The sequence below is a fragment of the Chiloscyllium punctatum genome, chromosome 4 (assembly GCF_047496795.1).
Source record: "Chiloscyllium punctatum isolate Juve2018m chromosome 4, sChiPun1.3, whole genome shotgun sequence".
NCBI classification, from domain to species: domain Eukaryota; kingdom Metazoa; phylum Chordata; class Chondrichthyes; order Orectolobiformes; family Hemiscylliidae; genus Chiloscyllium; species Chiloscyllium punctatum.
The window spans coordinates 44,283,600-44,299,125 of record NC_092742.1 but is presented as its reverse complement, the minus strand read 5'-3'; the positions used below and the strand labels follow the sequence as shown (position 1 = coordinate 44,299,125).

General features: G+C 39.7%; 1 protein-coding gene across 1 annotated transcript in view; it reads left to right on the top strand.

The window, feature by feature from the left end:
- The first annotated feature begins 2,858 nt into the window (after nt 1–2,858).
- Nucleotides 2,859–15,526, top strand: part of LOC140476240 (ena/VASP-like protein) — a 266,243-nt gene continuing 253,575 nt past the window's right edge. The window contains exon 1 of the mRNA XM_072568522.1: nt 2,859–3,094. Coding sequence (XP_072424623.1) covers nt 3,090–3,094 — 5 coding nt within the window. The 5' untranslated portion in view covers nt 2,859–3,089. The remainder of the gene's footprint in view (nt 3,095–15,526) is intronic.

Here is a 15,526-nt window from a genome sequence, read left to right as displayed (position 1 = left end):
TTGTGGCTAAAATTGTTAAGAATAGTTTTCAATTTCAAAGTTATCAATCGAATTTAAATTCACTCAGCATATTTATTGGCATTTGAATCTATATCCCCAGAGTGTTAGCATGGACTTCTAGATTTCTAATCCAGTGACATAACCAATATCCCATTACCTCCCATAAATAACTCTTTAAATTTGTCTATTGTTTCATTTAATCCTTAGTAAGCAATAAAGTCATCTGCTATATTTTATCCATATGCAGAAATGTATTTATTTGGTTAGCTTTCATTTTACCTCCAGAATTGTTCAATTGTATGTTCTTTTTGGTCCATCTCTGAAACTAAATCTTACAGCAAACTATTTCTGTTGCTTACTTCCTAATGGGATTGTGTATTTTGTTTTTTTCCAAAGCTTGTTTTCTGCAATAATGGTAGGATTCCCATGCTTTATTGCTGCAATGTATGTGTTCCCATGCTTCAGAGATATAATATTGAATTTCCTCCCTTATGTGGTTATATTTTGGTGCTCTTACAGCTGTAATGGGGTTTCCCACACTTCACATCTCTAATGGGAAGCTTTCCCTAAAGTATTTCAGTGTTAGACTAGAAAATCACACACATCTTTAATTTTCCCGAGACACATCTGCCTTAAACTCGGTAAGCAATTTATAGCTTTCCACTCCCAGAATACCTAAGTTCTCCCTCTTAGCTTACCGAGTATATTTTTATTATCACTGCTTTGTGGCATTTTCACATTAAGGCAGCCATGCCCCAATTAAAGTTACAACTCACATTTTTAAAAAAACTGCTCTTCCAGCCTGAATTACTGTGCCTTTTAAGGTTTCCACTTTTGTACTAGAAATTTTGGATTAAACTCAAGCAATTCTCAATGTATGATTGGCTCATCATTCATCCTGGACTTGGCACTGCTCCCACAGAACACCAGCTGGCAATCAGCCTGTACCTTTGCCTTGGAGTCAAATATTTCTTCTGTCTCTGTACATCCCTTTTGCATGAAACTACATAAGATTATTTTATTGAAAACATGAAAGTCAAACTTGTAATGGAGCTGATAAAAAGGCCCAATTTGTATGAAATTACTAATCAAGCTGGGGTACTTAAACTCATTTTCTGCATATTGTAGTGTTAATTTTATTTTTCAGAGTATTGACTGATGTGCTACAAATTTATGAGATCGTGCCAATCTTGATCATGTGATGTACTCAGATTATAAAAACAAAATGTTCTGGAGAACTCAGAAGGTCTGGTAGCATCTCTGAAGAGAGAAAACAGTGTTAACATTTAAAGTCCAAAACAAGTTTTTTGAAGTCGGTTTTGTCCATTATTGCAAGCTTAGCGAATTACAAATGTATGACTAGGACCTACACGACTGCAAAGACTGATGGAAAATTAGCTCCAGGTTTATCTCCTACCACCTCCTCTCATCTTTCCGAGTCTTTCTGTTTCATCAGAGTGAATGGTACTCAATCATTAACCCTTTCTGACCCATTTACAACAGAATTCTTCATTATTCTGTTTTCCAGATCACCTATATCTAAGACATCATGACTCATTTCCTCACACACACTCACATCACTCCTTTCTTTGGGACGTTTGCTGTGTTCTTGCGCGTTAGACTGGACGGGGGATTTTTACTTTCGTCTTCAGATCAGTCTACTCTCTGACTCTCTCTTTTAACTTCTTTCATGGGATATGTTGGCTAACGTCGAGAGTGTGATGCTGGAAAAGCACAGCTGATCAGGCAACATCCGAAAAGCAGGAGCTCGAGCACAAACCCTTCATCAGGAATTCCACTCTCTCGACTCTGATCTCCAACATCTGCAGTCCACACTTTCCCACATGTTGGCTAACACATGTCTTTGTTTCTTCTAATATTGCCCTACTTTTCAAACCCTAGATTCTAAACCCCACCATCAGTGGACACTCTTTCAATCCCCTATTGCTATTAACTGAACCTCCCTCAGCATCAGCTCAAATCAGACCACGCTTTCTTTTTCACTGACTGGGGCGAGAAACAACGCTGCTGATATCACTAACATTGTGAAATTTCAGGGAAACGATAGGATTCTGAAGTTTGTCAATTCTGCATGAGTAGTGTGGACGTTAAAGATGATTTTTTTATTAATGGTATTAGAAGTTAAACTTTAAAATGATTGATGAACGTGTAGGGAAACTGAGTAACATAATGTCTTCAAATCATCTCAGGTGTATCCAAATATTAGCCTCTGTTTTCAGATACTGCCATGTCTTTTCAACAACATCTGGGCTATGTTCAGATTGTTGTCATCTTCATTCTCCCGTTTGAGGGCGACATCAGTTTTCTTTCTTAACCAACTGAAGGTGCATTATATTTCCTATCTCTGGTGTCTCCTCACAAGAAGCGCCGCTGCTTTTCTTTTCCTGCAGCAGGTAATGCCACCACCCACCCAGCTCCTGCACTGTTTCCCAATCCTGTTGGGGGGGGGGGGGGTGGTGGTACAGAAGCCTCATTCCTCCTCCCCTTCTGCAGCAAATTCCCCCCACCCCTCCCACCGTCTCCCAGTCAGGGCTGCGTCTACCTCGGAGCAGTCTGCAGGCGGAAGTCTGCGCGCGGATGCATTGTGGAGCCGAGTCCCAGATTGGAAGAGTAGGAAAAAGGAGGAGTGAAGGGGAGGGAGGGAGAGAATAAAATAATATGGCAACTCAGCAGCTGCGGAACGTGAGGAGGCCGGCGACAGCAGATGTGGCAATGCGAGGAGGATGTCAGGGCAAGCAATAGGCGGAGGAAGAAGGGCGAGAGAACAAGCGAATAAAAACAGAACGGGGGGGAGAACAGATCCACATTGAGGTGGGGGTGTGGGGGGGGGGACGTGAAGTAAATCGTAGCAGGAGTAATTGGTGGAGAGCGAGCCTCGGGCGGGCGGGCAGGCAGGAGGACAGACTGAGGGTGCGCGGCGGCAGGAGCTGACAGCTGGACTCAGCCCGTGTCAACACTGAGCAGACAGACTCCACAGGCAGCACCGTGGCAACCAGCTCTCCCAGCCCTGTGGGTGGAAAACCAAAATAAACAGCTCCTGTATATAAACATAATATATTCTTCTGGAAATGAGGTAGGATTTAAAAAAAAAACCCGTCTGTTTCATCTTGCATTCCAAATTTTTAAAAAGGTCAATGCAATCATGATTTAGCAGTTACGCTTTCAGAATGGGCTTATTTAGAATTGCCGAGAGGAGATTGCGTTAATGTTGGGGTTTTTTTGTTGTACAAACGGATTTCTGCTCTGTGTCCTCCAGTCAGAGCTCCAGAGGTTGCTCTGTCCAGTAGCGGCTGCTGTTTGTCTCCTGGGTGATTTCCAGTGCTCCAGGCTCAATCTGCTGCCAGTGCATTTTGGGGTTGTTTGGTCTCGATCAGCGGCACAGATGTTTCAACATCAGTACAGCTAGCTCCCCGGTGCTGTTTTATCGGTGCATTCTGTCCCCAAACTGGCAATCACCAGAACCTTTCCTAAAGCATCCTTGTCGTTGCAATGTGCCATCTGTCCACAGCTATGGGCTTGGGATTTCAAAATTCAACCTGGCTCATCATTAAACGTTAAATAAATATCGTTCTTCCCAGTGATTGTTTGTAATGACACACTTGAATGAAGTTAGAAGGCCAAAGGTCGTATACAGTAACACGGTATTCCTGTGGTTGTTTCGGGAGATGGAATGATAGGGAAGTATGTTGGTTTTGACCAAGGAGGAGCCAGACAGTAGCAATGACATAACTTCAGTCTACAACATACCGCTCAGCTGCATAGCTGTCTCGTCGTTCGTATTTTCCGGAACTGAGTAACAATACATAAAATTGATTCATAATGGCAAGTGTGGACGGACAGATGTAGGGATCTACTGTTATTGGCTTGGCAAAGCCTTCTGACATCTGTCACTAAATAGTTGTTCTGGAGATCTCACTTGTGCTGCAGCTATATATGTTTATATACACGAAAAAAAATCAAAAACATAATTTTCGAAACAGAACTATTGCTGAGATTTTCGTTTTGCTACTTTAAAAAAATCAACATAAAGATCAGTCTTATGATTTAATGTATATATTTGTGATTTTTCAAATTTCGAGCTTTTGCAATGTGAAAGTTAGGTGTAAAAACACAACTGAAGATTTCACCAAGGAGCTCTGATGGGAGTCATCTAGATTCGAAACGTTCCCGTGCTCTCTCTCTCCATGGATGCTGTCTGATCCTCTGTTACCTCCAGCATCTGCAGTAATTTGTTCCTATATTGTATAAAATCACTACACTGGGATAGAAATTATTTTTGAAAAAGTTACTTTAATTGAAAAAAAGGTTATCGAACTTATTTAAATACTGCAAGTTATACTTAGTAACATATCCAAGTACGTCGTTATTTTAAAATGTGTATCGTGGGATATGGACTTCGCTGGTTCGGCGATTAATCGCTAATTGCCCATGATGAGATGGCGGTGAGTTGCCTTTTACCCTGTGGTGTACATACTGCCATAGTAGTGTTATAAGGGAGTTCCAGGATTTGAACCTAGGGACAGTTCAGAATGGCGATGTCATTGTGGTTTGGGATTTGGAGGTGGTGATTCCCATGTATCTGATGCCCATGTCGTTAGAGATGGTAAATGTTGCAAGTTTGTGATGAGCACTTGAGGAAGGCTTAATGAATTGCTGCAGTGCATTTAGTATTTTATGCACACAGCTGGCACAGTTGCATTTGGAACTGAATGGAGTGCATATAGACAGCAGTGATTGGGGTACCGATCGAGTAGACAGCTTTATGGACCTTCCTGAGTACACTAACCTAGGCAAGTGGAGAGTAGTCCATCACACTCCTGACTTGCATCTTGAAGATGGTGGATAGGCACTTGGGAGGCAGGAAGTGAGTTAATTGCCACCAAATTCCCAGTCCCTCCAGCTCTTGTAGCCATTGTATTTATGTGGCTGGATAAGTTCAGTTTCTGGTCAATGCTATCCCCCAGGATGTTGATAGTAGGGGGTCTAGTGATTGTGATACTATTGAATCTTAAGGAGAGATGGTCAGACCCTTGAAGATGGACATTGCCTGGCACTTGTATGCTGTAAATATTACTTGCCATATGTTGGCTTTTATTGGAAAGGTAATGGAAAATAAAAGCCAGAAAGTTTTATTGCATCTGTATAGGGCATTTGTGAGACCATACTTAGAACAGTTGCAATTTCCTCACTTGAAAAATATAATTAATTTAGAAGCAGCTCATGAAAGGTTCACTTGACACATTGCTGTGATAAGGGATTTTCTTATGAAGCACCAATCCCAGTAGCACACCACTTGTATCCTTCCACTTGTTGCAGCCAGAAATAGCAATCCCTGCTGGGACCTCCTGGGCTTCCTGGTATTGAGAATATTCTTAAAAGTCCAGCCAGGTCAAGTGTTGGCAGTCCATGGCCACCCGGAATGGAACCTGCTAATTGTGTCAGACATGTTGAGCAGAAGTAAATTGACTTTGCTGACTGGGTCCTTGAAGGTGGGGTTTGGGGAAGCATGTAGTCACTGCCCATAGAATGTGCCATGAGATGTTGGTGATTGACAGAGGGCTGAAGGAGTAAGTGGTGAGCTGGAGTCGCTAGGTTACTACTCTGACTTTCATGTTGGGTATTGTAATCATCTAATTTCTATCCAACAAGTGGGAGAATGGATAACTGCATAACGTAGATATTAATGTATTTTAACACATGAAAATAGGATTTGCACAGCTCTCTAGTGAGAATCTCATATCACTCTGACACTTGGTTGGAAAGAGCTATGTTTTTGCTCTCGTCATTGGGAAATAATATCATGTAGTTCTCCCAGTTTTTTTTGCCATTTTCCATTGTTTAGGTATTGGGAAGATTTTGACCACTGCATTCATGCAAGACTGAGATAGATTTTTAACAGACAAGAGATTCAAGAGGTAAAGCGGCAGACAAGAAAGTGGTGTTTGAGACCACAACTTGATCTTCCTGAATGTGGAGCAGGCTTCAAGAGTGGAATGGACTACTCTGTTCCTGAGTGTCATGTTCCTATGTACCCCCAGAGTTCCAATGATGATCATTCGGAATGTGAAAACACATTATTTTTTTCAATTATGCTCTCATTCCTATAATTTCTTGGGGGCAATGGAAGGTATACAGTCCTTAAAAGCAAAATCATCCCATTTATATTTTAATATAATGCATATTATATTTTAATACACATCAATCTGCAAAGTATGAGTGACTTTAATAGTAAGCAAATCAATTTTTAAAGTGGGATAATGTATAATAAATAACAGACAATGATATCTGGCAGCTGTTAGACACAAGGTCAGGTCGTAAGTGCTTACTGATAATTTTGGACCTTATGACTATTCCTGCTGACATGAGGCATAAAAAGCTACAAGTAGCTGAAAAGAAACAAATGAAGTAGAAAAGTAAAAAGGTGAAAATTCAATGAAACAGAGGAATAGATGTATGGACAAGTTTGAATGAAAACTTATTTAAAGCAAAATTAATAGAAGAGAATGCATTTGGAGCAAGTGGATAAATTGTTAAATAGTCAAGTAAAATAAAAGTGGACAGAATAATGCCTCCAGCTCCTCTGTGCCTCAGTATTTATTTCTTTGTCCTCTGAATTACATACTGGATTTAGTTCTGCAGATATAGGTAGCCATTTGTACCATACCCGGTTGCCTATCCCTGCATGAGGCCAGACAGTGCGTATCAGAACAATATTTGTTATTGGCAGTATCTCAGCTAAGCCTGATTCTGACTTCACCCAACAACTGCACTGGGCACTGCCCAATGAGGACCACTGTGGTGTAGCTTCAGCAATGGAAATCCAAGTTGACTTTTCTGTTTGCCTTTGCTGAAGTACCCCACTTGAATTAAATTAATTCACTACAAAGCAAATATCTTAGTTGAAATTTTCGTGACCTGAATAGTTCAGGCATGGACAAGTTCAGTTTAATGCACTATTAAACAATGGGAGAATACAGAATGCAATTTTGGGAGATTAAGTGTATCATTATAAATTACTATAGAGTTTGAAGTTTGTGTCTCTCTATGTGTACTACATGCTGTTAGATTTGCTGGCAAGTTTAAGAACAGAGTTAACTACTTTATGTTAAATGACTGCATTCCTTCTATAAAATATCAAAGAAATTTGTATTGTATTATTTAGATTTGGCACTAATATCACACAAGAATATTGTCTCGAAATTATTATCGTCTTTACACATTCACATCTTGTGTTTTTTGTGATCAAAAGGGCAAGCCAGTGTTTTGTTTACAAGACTCTATCAGTCCTGCACTGTAACTCCTAAATGGGAAGCCCATGACAGTGCTACAATTTCATTTGCTTTCTAATTTTTCCTTCTGGACATTAGCTCTGAATGAAGCTGAATAGAATTTAACATGTAGGAATTATGAGAATTCGTCAGTAACATATATCTCCTGTTATATAGTCATTGAGCTGTCATTTTCCAGAGATAATTTGGGACAAACTTTATAAATTATTGTCTTGTCTTAGACAAAAGATAGTCTTAAATATCATTTTAAAAATGGTTCTTAGCATAAGTGCCATAGTGCCATTCTCCTGCCTTTTCTCTATAACTCTGAATATTGTTTGCATTTAACTAATATCACTGGGCCTTTTGGCAAGAATCCCTCAAAAACTCAAAACAACTTGTATTTGGCCAAAACCATGGAAGATTCAGTCCTTCATTAGCCTTACTCTTCTCTATTCAAATGACCATCTATCTAGCTTTCACAGTGTTTGTACACATTGATATTATTCCCTAACATACGCTACTGTTTCTCACACTGCATTTATTGTAAAGTTCCCTACCACTTGACCTTTGTATCAGGAGAGAGACAAACCATTCTGGAGTCATGCCTAGAATGATAGCTTTGATGACATTATTGTTGGAAGATTGTTTTGTACTCAAAAATCAGACTGCACATTCGCTATAGAGGAAGACAGGAAACAAAAAATTGTTACACAATTCTCTAAATGCATACAGTACTTGAGAGCAAGGTCGAAAGCAAAGTACTTTGGATGGTGGGAATGTGAAATAAAACCAGAAAAAATTTAAATGAAACTGCAGGTTAGATAATGTCTGTGGTTAACTTTACACACCTGAGGTTTTAGCCAGAGTCTTGTTCTACTGGACTGCTGAGGTGAGAGGGCATTTAAGTAGATGGGGTGTTGAGCTACCCAGCCCTCAGGCCTTGGCCAATCTTTAACTGCTCATCCCCGCTAACACTTGTGGTGGTGAGTTGCCACCTTCAGCTACTATATCCGTGTGGTGTAGGAAGTAAGATGTAGTATTGTAAGAAAGGGGGTTCCAGAATTTTGACCCAGCAACTGCAAGGGAATGACAAAAAAGTTCCAGTTCAGGATGGTGTATGGCTTGGTGAGAAACTTGCAGATGGCAGTGTTTCCACATACCTTCTGCCCTTGTCTTTCTAGGTGTTAGATGTCGTGGGGTTATCAGATCTGTCTAAAACGTCTCGGTGAATTGTTGCATAGACAGTGCTTCCACTATGAATCAGTGGTGGAGCGAATTAACGCTGATAACATGAGATGGGTGCCAATAAAGTGGACTGCTTTGACCTGGATGGTGTCAACCTTCCTAAGTATTGTCGGAGCTACACTCATCCAGGCAAGTGGAAAAGACTCCATTACCTGTTGCAGAATTCTCAGCCTCTAACCTGTTCTTATAGCCACAGTATTTTATGGCTAGTCCAGTTTAGTTTCTGGTCAGTAGTAACCCCATTAGTCAGGTGTAAATGTTTTTTTTCACTTATCAGACCAAGCCTAAATGTTGTTCAGGTCTTGCTGCATATTGATGTGGACTGCTTTGGTATCTGAGGAGCTATGAATATTAATAAGCATTGTGCAAATGTCAATTAATTCCCCAACTCCTGAGATGGTGTAGAAAAGTCATTGATGAAGCATCTGAAGATGGTTTCTCCCAGCTCATTACTTTGATGACTGAAAGGGCCCTTGTGGTACATTGGTGGTGTCTCAACCTCTGGACCAGGAGGGCTGGATACAAGTGCCATCTGCTGCAGAGGTGTATGCATCTGGACAGTTGATTTAAAAGAAAGCTACCATGAGGATTGCCCAGGGACTCTGAGGATGCTGTTCCAGCAGCAGCCACACCTTCCCTATGGCGCTGTCGTGCACTGGAGCTTCTGGTAGCTCATTCATCTGACTGCTTTGCCCCAGGGACTCAGATCCAGATGAAGACCCACTGATGTCCTTGACACTGCCTGATCAGCAAAGGATTCCACAGTTTTTCTTTGAAAAAGCAGCATCGGTCTCTCACTGGCTCTCCAGCAAAGACATCAGTGACACCCACTGCCAATGGCAGATTCCACCTGTTACCTATGTTCTTCTCTATAGATACTGCTCGACTTGCTGTATATTTCCAGCACCTCACTTTTCTATGTCAAAGAGATGCATTTGCACATGCAGGAGTGTGGTAGGCATGGGATTTGAGCGTCAGAATACATAAAATAATTTGACAGCACAGTTGGGCTCCCATTGCCATTGTCATGTTATTGCATTTACTAATCCTGATCCAGTGAACCAGTGGCATTTGTTTCGTTAAAACTTGTAAAAATATTATATCATACCTTAGAACAATGTTCCATAGTTCATAAAGGAATTGAGTTTTCTAAGGCTTCACATATTGACTAATATTCTATTCCGTGTTTGGTTGCTTTGTTGAGTCACTTGTAATGAGCCATTGAAGAGGTAGTATTAATGTGGCATCCAAGGAGCCAACACTGTTATTTCACTAATTTTAATTTCCTACATCCAGTATGATTACCATAAGGTAAAATACATTCCCTTAACAGATAAAAGTGTATCTAAACAACATGCTTATTTTGAAAATGCAAATATGTATATTTACACAATATTGAGATCTTTTAAGTATCTTTGTGCCTTTTTGTAACCACACTATATCCTGAATGAGTGCAAGTGGTTGATGCAGTTTTAGTGTGTGTTTTGTGAGGTAATTTCTCCCCTTGTGCATTGACAAGATTCTGGATGCACAACCATGCTGAATGCACATTTTAGGTATCTCGCTTATAATTATGTGGCAGCATGAAATGGTTCATTCTGCCACCAAATGACAGTAGTTTCAGTGCAATGACATATTAAGTACACCCACACCAAGGCACCAAAAATAAATAGAATCCAGTTCTTCATTGGAGGATATTTTTAAACCAGTACAGACTGTGGTGCTTTTAAATATAAGTTCCTGTTATTTAGATGATATACTGCAGATGACATTTTGTAACTTCATGCACTTGGATTTATTTTGTGCAACTTAGTTTGAACTTTTTTTGCTGGAAAATTAACCATTTGTTTTAATAACTTTAAATTTATTTACAACTTTCACTGTGGCAACAATTTAGCACTAAAGTATTGCAAATCGTCCAGTTGTGTTTTTTTTTCAGAATATTGTGTGTTTTATCTATGATTCCAATTTTGCTTAGGAATATTTGTTGATAAAATGTACAGAAAGTTATTTGAAACAGTTGCATTTTTAAAATTAAAAGAGCATTTGCTTCCTAAATTGTTAAAAATTAACATGTGTATGACAGCAGACCAGAACTTCAAAACCTAGTAGGTTCACTCCAAGGTTTTCCACCTAGTTAAACATGCAAATACACCATGTAAAGTTAAAAGTAATTTGGATATTAATGCAATCAAACAAACTTCATTCAAATTGAGATCTGTCCCATTCAACCATAGAACAATTATCCAACTATGACCTGAGGAACAAAATGTTCCAAAAATGGAACAGGGTTTGACAAATGAAAAAGGAATGAAATGTTTATTTCATTTGAACACCATAAAAGGAACAAAGTCTAAACATCCCAGATTGTAAACGTTTACAGCACAGAGCTTTAAAGGGAAATGCCTATGTGTTTATATCAGCATTTGTTAAAAAGTATTATTTTTAAAGGCTAAATTAATTGTCATTTTACTGTTTTTCTTGATCAATGCATTTGATAGTGTGAAAATAATACATCTAATGAGTTATTTCTTTGAAAATACACTGCAAGTAGCGATATAGGATAGATGCTCTTTGCCGTCGTTCTTTGCAATTACTTTGAAACTTTCTCATAAGCTTTGCTATTCCTCTCAGCTGCACTCCCTAATCCCTGGATTTATCTTCATAATACAATATTACTTTATCAATTTGGGCTTGTCTTTGACTCTAACTCAATTTATTATTGACTGCATTCCAACCTTAACTCTTGACATTAACTTCATTCTGACTTAGAGTCGAGGATCTAATTTCTCTCTAATATCCTAGTTGTGGTCACTGCTCACCTTGATCAACCTAGTTTGTCATTATAAAATTGATTTGAAATGTAACAACCTTACGTAGATGGGATGTGAAAATATTATGAAAATATGTAGTAATGGCTGTAAGATTTCCCTGTACCTTATGTTGTAGTACATGTTGCAGTTTTGCATTCTTAGATACAGTTTTTACTTAAGGTAGTTGGAGTTTATTTAGATTCATTCATAAGTTTGTAAATTTTGAAAGGTCATTAGAAAAACCTAGATGTATTTATCACAATATTCCATCATATTCAAGTGCATATTTGGAAAAATAATTATCATAATCATGTTAACCTTCCCCAACCGATCTGAGGTCTTTAACTGAAAAGAAAAACAGGGCTTGACTACTTTTATGCTTACTCCGTCCCACCCCTGATCCATCAACCTGTACATAAACAAAACCACTATCATCTATGTGAAGGCTATGTATTTTTATTTTCCTGAATTGTTTTCGGAAACGGATCCCATTAAATCCAGCCCTGTATACACCACAGCTGTACAATATTTCTGCATGATCAGAAATTAATATTAATTTTAACATACACTGAAGAAACCTTGTCCATGGTTATTACATGTACCAAATACCAGTCACCATGGTTTCCTAGAAATTGGTTGATTATTTCTAGGAATTGGGAAGGAATACCTGGGAACCTTCACTTGCTAAATTGTCCATTAGTTTTCTTTTTTCTTCTTTTGCCTATCAAAGTGTATGACCCATGGAATGGTATGTTTAATTATACGAGTAGTTTGCTTTATGTGGGTTGGAGCACTGGAGAAAATCAAAAATAGAAATGGAAATAAATGGAAATATAATGTACCTTTTATATGCTTGAGGCATTGCTTTTTAAAATCAAATTAAACAGAATAATTAAAGAATTTTAATGTGATTGATTGTAAAGTGTAGCACTGGGAGGAAAAATATGCTCAGATGCTTTGAGAATGGTCTTTGAAATGACTACCAGTGAAATTGAAAGAAACCTAAGAGTTTTCGACTTAATACTCAGTGTATTCAATCAGCGCACAGTAACAATCATAAAGGCCATAGAATAGGGAACTATAAAGTCAAAGTGCTAAATTACAAATCTGAAGAATTTGTGGTCAGTCTGTACAATGTTCTGTAAAACTGTTCCAAATCTGATCATAAAGGAGGCATTCAAGTACTAAAAACAGTGTAGTAAGGAGCTGTGATTTCTAATGGTAGAGTTTTAAGATATTGGGGAATCTCTGCTACTCAGCCTTGAAAGGAATTGACAATATGTTTTTCTTGGCAAACTGATTCCTGAAGAAGGGCTTTTGCCCAAAACATAGATTTTCCTGCTCCTTGGATACTGCCTGGCTTTCTGTGCTTTTCCAGCACCACTCTGATCTAGACTCTGATTTCCAGCATTTGCAGTCCTCACTTTTGCTTAATATGTTTTTCTTATCACAATAGAATATATGAGATTGCAAATGATTTGGAAACTGTTGATTTGGAAATGTATTTTAAGCTATTCAAGAACAGGATATAAAACCATCATTTCCAGGATTGATGTGGGTGCTGTTACATTCCAAGGAGGACCTGGAGGCTGAAGTGTTAAATAGCAGGAGCTTTAATACGGGGATGTATATTGTACAGGCAGCAAGCTTAGAGTAAATGGTTTTCCATCCAAAATAGCCAATGACATCATCATTATCAAGTTATGGAGTCATACAGCATAGAAACAGGCCCCTCAGCCCACCATGTCTATGCCAACAAACACCAAGCTACATGAATCCCATTTATCTGCACTTGCTCCATAGTCTACTATGCCCTGGCATTTTATGATTTGGAGGTACGAGTGTTGGACTGGAATGTACAAAGTTAAAAATCACACAACACCAGGTTATAGTCCAACAACTAGCTTTCAGAGTGCTGCTTCTTCATCAGATGTTTATCTTCAAGTCCTGATAAACCTATCCCAACAGTCATTGTATCAGAGGTCAGATCAGTTTTCCTTCATGTGAATCCAAGGAAAGCAATGGGACCAAACAGAGTACCAGGTGTGCACTCAGAGCATGCACACTTCAACCGCAGAGGTCTTCTCGGACATCTTCAGCCTCTCCCTGCAGCAGGTCACTGCCCCTGCCTGTTTCACGAGGGCCAACATCATCCCTGTGCCTAAGAAGGCTCATGCAGCTTGTCTCAATGACTACCATTCGGTGGTCATGAAGTGCTTTGAAAGACTGGTCAGAGCATTAATCGACTCCAGCCTCCTTACTACTCTTGACCCACTCCAATTTGTCTATTGGACCAACAGATCCACGTCAGATGCCATACCACTTGCCCTTCACTCCTCCCTAGAACATCTTGACACCAAGAATAACTACATAAGAATCCAATCCATTGACTACAGTTCAGTCTTCAACACTATTATCCCCTCGAGACTGATTACAAAACTTAGTGATTCGGACTAAGCCCCACTCTCTGCAACTGGATCCTCAGTTTCCTGATCCACAGGCCATAATCAGTGAAGATTGGGGACAATATTTCATCCTCACTAACACTCAACACTGGAGCCCCCAGGGGTGTGTACTCAGCCCCCTACTGTTCCCACTGTATACCCATGACTGCATCACCAAATATCAGACTAATGCCATTTACAAATTCGCTGATGACACCAACATAGTCAGTCTAATCTCAGATGGCAATGAAACAGACTACAGATGGGAGGTGGAAGACCTGGAAAAATGGTGCACTGAGAACAACCTAGCTCTCAATGCCAGCAAAACCAAGGAACTCATTATTGACTTTTGGCAGGATGTTACTCATGCCCCCCCTACACATTAACAGCACAGGTGGAACGAGTGGAGAGTATCAAGCTCCTGCAAGTGGTCATTTTGGACTCTTCATGTGGATGCACTGGTTACAAAGGCCCAACAATGTCTCTTCTTCCTCAGGCAGCTGAGGAAATTTGGCATGATGGCGAATACCCTTCCCAACTTTTATAGGTGCGCCATTGACAGCATTCTGTCTGGATGTATCACTACCTGGTATGGCAACTGTATCATTCAAGATCGGAGATGGTTACAGAGAGTGGTGAACTCTGCCCAGGCAATCACAAAGGCCAACCTCCCATCTATAGAACCCATCTACCAGGCCTACTGTCAAGGAAAGGCTGCCAGCATTCTCAAAGATCCATCCCACCCTTGCAATGCTTCTCTACAGCCTCGACCATCGGGGAGAAGGTACAGATGCCTGAACACATGCACCAGGAGGTTTTGTAATAGTTTTTACCCTACTTGTTGTTAGAATACTGAATGGACTCACAAGCTCTTAACCTTCACCTGTACCTGAGTTTTTGTTTTTGCAGTTGTATACCAATTATTTACTCATCTGTGCTACCTAACTATGTGATCTGTCTGTATCGCTAACTGGACAAAGCTTTTCACTGTGTCTCGGTACATGTGACAATAAATTCAATTCAATAGTATTTGTTCCCCAATCACTGCCACTCTGCATAGTGCACTTTCTGTATTTCTTTATTTGTTAACAGGGCAAGGGCATTGATGGCTACACCACATTCCATTGCTTATCTCTAATTGCCCCTGAAAGAGGCACACCAGCACCTTCTCATGAACTGCTATAGTCCATATAGTTCAGGTACACTCACAGTGCTGTTCAGAAAGGAGTTTCTGGAATTTGACAGTGAATGAACAGTGATAGAACTTCAAGTTAGGCTGGTTGTGTGGCTTGGAGGGGAACTTCCAGATGGTGTTGTCCCCATATATTTGCTGCTCTCTATGTTGCAGAAATGACAGGTTTGGAAGGTACTATTGAAGAAGCCTTGGTGATAGCTGCCAATAGCTATTGGTTGCTACTTAATTTAGCTTGATCAATTTTCTGTCAGGCCTGATTTCTCTGATTGTGAGCGAATGTCCAATTTTAGGCCTGTGGTCTTTGCCCACATAGGCTTTTGTGCTCCACGCTGGAGTGGGATTTGACCACAGTGTTGTGATTTGAGTGTGAGAGAGCTACCAACTGAGCTGACATAGTGAGCTCTCTTCAATTTATTAATTTCTTTTTGTATCGGAAATTCTGTTACATACAGCTAAATAGCTTTTTCCACCACCAAGTTACCTGTGACCCTCTTCACCTACTAACCACCAACATTAACATCACCTGTGTTTCCAATT